The sequence below is a fragment of the Penaeus japonicus genome, unplaced genomic scaffold, assembly GCF_977035675.1.
Source record: "Penaeus japonicus unplaced genomic scaffold, GWHDUDI00000001_assembly GWHDUDI00000034, whole genome shotgun sequence".
NCBI lineage: Eukaryota > Metazoa > Arthropoda > Malacostraca > Decapoda > Penaeidae > Penaeus > Penaeus japonicus.
The window spans coordinates 8,752,842-8,755,341 of NW_028234436.1; the positions used below are offsets into that span (position 1 = coordinate 8,752,842).

General features: G+C 40.0%; 1 protein-coding gene across 1 annotated transcript in view; it reads right to left on the reverse strand.

The window, feature by feature from the left end:
• The window catches only part of LOC122248594 (larval cuticle protein LCP-22), a 2,642-nt gene that overhangs the window by 6 nt on the left and 136 nt on the right, over positions 1–2,500 (reverse strand). Inside the window, exons 1-3 of the mRNA XM_086531051.1 lie at positions 2,477–2,500; positions 880–1,094; positions 1–569 (exon numbers count right to left, since the gene is read on the reverse strand). The exon at positions 1–569 is cut by the window's left edge and continues 6 nt beyond it; the exon at positions 2,477–2,500 is cut by the window's right edge and continues 136 nt beyond it. Coding sequence (XP_086387177.1) covers positions 443–569; positions 880–1,094; positions 2,477–2,500 — 366 coding nt within the window. The 3' untranslated portion in view covers positions 1–442. The remainder of the gene's footprint in view (positions 570–879; positions 1,095–2,476) is intronic.

The following is a 2,500-nucleotide window of genomic DNA, read 5'->3' on the forward strand; positions in this document are numbered from 1 at the left end:
TAATCTTTATTCATTCCGTGACAAGTGAAACAAAAAACAAACAAACGCGGCCAGCACGCCAGTCACTTTCCGTCATTTGCGCCAAAACCATAACAACGGATAAGGAAAATGATCATGAAAACTGTAAAACAAATTCGAAAATGAAAAAAAGGTAAACAAAGATAAAAAAGTAATAGAATAGGAGACAACGAATCAAAATAAAGTCATAAGACTCGTAGAAAAAATAACAATGGGTCGAAAAAAATAAAAAAGAATGAAAATGAAGAGCTTAATAGAAATGGATAGACAAGATAACGGTTAAACAGTTTTCGAAAAAAAAATAAACAAAACATCTATCCTTCTCTTTCCTCTCTCTCTTTACGCTCATTCTTCTCTTTCTTTCCTCTCCAAATTCCTCTTTCTACTGCTATCTCTTCTCTCTTCCATTTCCTTTTCGTTTCCTTCAGTAGACTTGCGTCCTGGAGTAGGGGAGGGCGGGGGCTACAGGCAGGACGTTACCCGTGGGCTGGTACCCCCCCTGGTCAGCCACGAAGTTTATTTGGACCGGGATTCCCTCGGGGGAGGTGTAGCTGGGGGTGGGGGGGGGGGAGGTTGAGATAGGCGGTGGTGATGATACGGGTATTGGTGATGAAATGATGAGGATAATGAAACCAACAATTACAACAGCAACAATAACGAAAATGACAATGATCATGGTAAGGGAAGCAAGAATGATGGTAATGATGAAGTTAATACTACGACATCTATCATTAATATTCAATGACATTAATAAGTATAAAAATGATAACAAAGATGATAATAATAACAATCATAACAAAACTAACAACCATTATAACAAAGACGATAAAAATCATTTGAATAATGATAATGATAACTTACCTCCATCCTCCCTGCGACACCTGGCCGTAGTTCTGGCGTCCGACCTCGTCCCTGTAGATCCCGTTGCCCGTTCCGTAGGAGAAGGAGTAGCCCCCGTAGGCGTCCTGCGTCCGGTCGTCCTTCAGGATGGGGATCACGACCCTCGGGGCGTAGGGAGTGAGGGGGGAGGCCTCGGTCCCTGCTTGAAGGAGTCCGAGGACGACCGCGGCGGCGCTCTGGGGATGTGAACGAAGGGCGTGAGAGCTGTGTTGACGAGAGGGAAGCGCGACGGGACGGCGGGGCAGGAAAACAAGGGGTGGATTTGAGAGAGAGAGGGGGGGGGGGGGTGTTAGAGAGAGATAGAAAGAGATTGATATATATATATATATATATATATATAGAGAGAGAGAGAGAGAGAGAGAGAGGGGGGGGGGGGGGGATAACACACACACACACACACACACACACACACACACACACACACACACACACACACACACACACACACACATATATATATATATATATATATATATATATATATATGAGACAATGGAAATTACATTGAATGGATGACTAATTAGACGTTACCATAAGTAAATCATGTCAATATATGCTATCAGGTGATGTTCATTGTAAATACATCTCTGCCCACAATGCTCTGTGTTGCAATTCTGCATATTAGTAAAAATATCATGATATGTCATTACGATAAAGGTAGGTCACAGACACTTCGTTTGAATTTTCTAGAATATTTGGAAGGTCTGTCCACCCAGCAAATTTGAGGCTGTCTAGTCTACTCAACTACTTATCTACTTAGATTGGGCCCTTCTTATTTTCCTCTTCAAGAAGCCGATTTTATGAGCTAACAACAAACTCTACTTCTGATTCATCTTTCATTTGACCTAGTTGTGTAACTGAATAAATGGCAGTCTCTAGATAATGGAGACGTGATAGTCTATCTTTGGCCATCTTCTGGTGAGTAAGGTAACATACCACGCTGAAACCTGAATTCTGGAATTAAGTCACCGACCCAGAGGACTTCTATTGAGGCCTCTGTTTGAGAACTACAGATGTGCAGTATATATTACATCATGCAATATCCTTTATCAATGTGTAATTAGATGAATACCTATGTCCGTTATTGTCTGTCTGTGTGTTCACTGTGAGTGCATAAGATGTAAATACTGTAAATTTATAGTATGTATAATTTGACGATTATCAACATAAAGGTGCCTGAGAAAAGCATTGATAGTACTGTAATTTTTTTTTCTGAAACTTCCCATTATAGAGCTCGATGCAATTATAACAGAAAGTATGCCAATGGATAGAACTACAGATCTCAGAAGCTAATGAATTTGAGTTCAATAAGGGCAGAAAAAGTATGAACGTGAATGAATAATTGAAAAAGGCAGCTCGTGTAACAAAAATTTCGATATTTCGATACCATATCATCATACAGTGTCCTCATAAGAAATAACACAAAATCCTTATTTTAAGATTAAATAACCGAAACTACACTGTAGCATAACTAAATTCTCATTCACGCGTATAAAACAAACATCCAGATAAACACAATCAGCAAAAGGGCAGACACATAAACACCCAAAAAACTCACAAGGGTGATCCCGACAAACTTCAT